Source organism: Penaeus japonicus, unplaced genomic scaffold (genome assembly GCF_977035675.1).
Source record: "Penaeus japonicus unplaced genomic scaffold, GWHDUDI00000001_assembly GWHDUDI00000016, whole genome shotgun sequence".
In the NCBI taxonomy this organism is placed as follows: Eukaryota; Metazoa; Arthropoda; class Malacostraca; order Decapoda; family Penaeidae; genus Penaeus; species Penaeus japonicus.
Window position 1 is genome coordinate 23,875,487 of NW_028234418.1, and position 2,500 is coordinate 23,877,986.

Below are 2,500 nucleotides of genomic sequence, written 5' to 3' on the forward strand. Positions count from 1 at the left end.
TAAGAGCCAGACATGGCTGTGACGGGACCCTCCTTGGCGGGAATAGGCGATCCACTTTCCTGTCGTGAGATGCCGTCGCCGGTCTCAACATTGAAGCTGTAAGCGCCAGCGTCGGGGTGAACGCGATCGTCCACAAGGATGGGCACTACTGGGCCGGGAGCAGATCTCGGGGCGGAAAAGGATGGGCGAGATGCAGTTTGCGACTTATGACTGAAGATGGAAGGAGGGTGTGGAGAGGCATAACCGAAGTGGATGGGTAATCTGTCTGCTAAGCAGAATGATACAATGGCGGCGAATACAAGCTGAAAAAGGTAAAACAATTGTTATAGTGTTTTAGTTGACCATTGATCTTATGCTTCTTTTCTAAAATATTCATTTTTTTCTTAATATTTGAAGTGAACATTCTATAAGATCTAGGATTAGTTAAATCACAGACTCACAATCTTCATGACAACGGAGGATGTGGTGAGGAGAATGGCTCAGGAGGTGAGTGATCCCGGTCTTTCAAACCTGGCTTTATATACCAAGTGCTTCGGTCAAGATCGCATCATCACTGCCGCCCACGTAAGGAATTATCTCGTGCAATATACAATTTTCTGTGAGTGCCTATATGTGCATCCGTCTGTTTGAGTACTACATTTGTAAGAAATAATGACTACAGGTATCATATAGGTTTTCCTCTCTATCTTACCGTCGTGTTGTTAGTACAAGCCCTAATGACTATTAGACTTTTAACATGGGAAAATTTACAGTGTTAGAATAAATGTTATGTTTCACCACTTCAAAGTCCATTTTGAATTTCTATAAATTTCATTTGTGAATACTGTTGTGCAGTCACTATGTCATCATTATTTAAATGATTTTTTTATTCATTCTTTTGCATAAATCATTTGGCAGAAAAAAAACACGTAATCTCTGATATAAAAATTACATTTCAGAATATATATTTCATCGTATCCGAACGAACTGTATTTAATTTCTCTCTCTCTCTCTCTCTCTCTCTTTGTATATGTGTGTGTGCCTCTCTCCCTATCGCTCTTTCTCGCTCATTCTCTCTCTCTCTCTCTCTCTCTCTCTCTCTCTCTCTCTCTCTCTCTCTCTCTCTCTCTCTCTCTCTCTCTCTCTCTCTCTCTCTCTCTCTCTCTTGCTGGCTCATTCTCTCTCTCTTTCTGTATGTCTCTCTCTCTCTCGCTGGCTCCTCTCTCTTTCTCTTTTTTTTGCCACTTCTGTGTATGTGTGTGCCTCTCTCTCATTCTCTCTCTCTCTCACTGCTTCTCTCTCTCTCTCTGATATTAATAACAAATGCAACAACGCTAATGATGATAACGATAACGATAGTGAATCTAATGGTGCTAGTGGTAATGATAACAATAACAATATTAATAACGAAGGAAATAACAATTTCAATGACACCAATGATAACAGCAGCAAAACAACTTCAGCAATGATGACGAAAATAATGATAATGATCATAATAAAACTGATGGCAATATAATAGGCATAATGGCACAAAACTTCTCCGGTATAGATAAAAAATATTACTTATGTTTACTTAGATATTAGTCTTTTAAGTGCCTGGTAATGTTATCAAACAAAAATATGACAGAAAAGATGATTATGATAACAATAGTCATGATGATAAAAAAAATTGTAAGATTATTAACATGGATAATCATAATCCTAATAACAATAACGGTGATAATGATGATTCTAATGATAATGACCATAATCATAATGATGCTACCCATGATGATAGATTAAAATGATAATAGTAATAATGATACTACTACTAATAATAGTAATAACAATAATGATGATAACGATAACAATAATGACAATGATAGTGATAATAAATACAATAGTGGCAATAATAATAATGATAAGAGTCGTAGTAGTAATAATGATAATAAAGATAATAGCAATGGCTATAATTATTATAATGATAGTAGTAATAGTGATAAAGAATAACAATATTTACGATAACTATAAGAACAATAATAACAGGAGTAACTAAAATGATAATAACAATGATAATGATTATAATGATTATAATGGTAATAACAGTTATAATGAAAATAATATTAATAACGATGACAACAATGATAATGATAAGCTCCAGATTAATATTGTTTTCCATATATTCAAGTATCATTTTTATTTCATACATCATGTGACGGCACTTCTAATTTGTGATAGACTGGATTAGTAACTTCTAACGAGAGAAATGATAACCCAGTAAACTCTAAATGAGAATGATTATATATCAAATGAAAGTCAGAACATCTAGATCCGCTATATACCACGTGAAAGCATCAGCAATGCCATGCATGGGTGGCTATGATGGTGCCATATTGACCGTGACAATTCCACGTGGTATATAAGGCAATGTATGAGAGGTTAACATCAGTGACTTGCCAAGTCCTCCGAGCACCCTCTACCTCCGCCGGCATGAAGCTTGTAAGTCTCCAATATATTTTAGCGGATATATTTTATCTACACA

General features: G+C 35.6%; 2 protein-coding genes across 2 annotated transcripts in view; one reads left to right on the forward strand and one right to left on the reverse strand.

The window, feature by feature from the left end:
• LOC122242830 (cuticle protein AMP1A-like) overlaps positions 1 to 464 on the reverse strand; it is a 906-nt gene extending 442 nt beyond the window's left edge. The window contains exons 1-2 of the mRNA XM_043000229.2: positions 441 to 464; positions 1 to 302 (exon numbers count right to left, since the gene is read on the reverse strand). The exon at positions 1 to 302 is cut by the window's left edge and continues 3 nt beyond it. Coding sequence (XP_042856163.2) covers positions 1 to 302; positions 441 to 449 — 311 coding nt within the window. The 5' untranslated portion in view covers positions 450 to 464. The remainder of the gene's footprint in view (positions 303 to 440) is intronic.
• Positions 465 to 2,385: 1,921 nt separating this feature from the next.
• The window catches only part of LOC122244644 (uncharacterized), a 1,399-nt gene continuing 1,284 nt past the window's right edge, over positions 2,386 to 2,500 (forward strand). The window contains exon 1 of the mRNA XM_043002606.2: positions 2,386 to 2,457. Coding sequence (XP_042858540.2) covers positions 2,386 to 2,457 — 72 coding nt within the window. The remainder of the gene's footprint in view (positions 2,458 to 2,500) is intronic.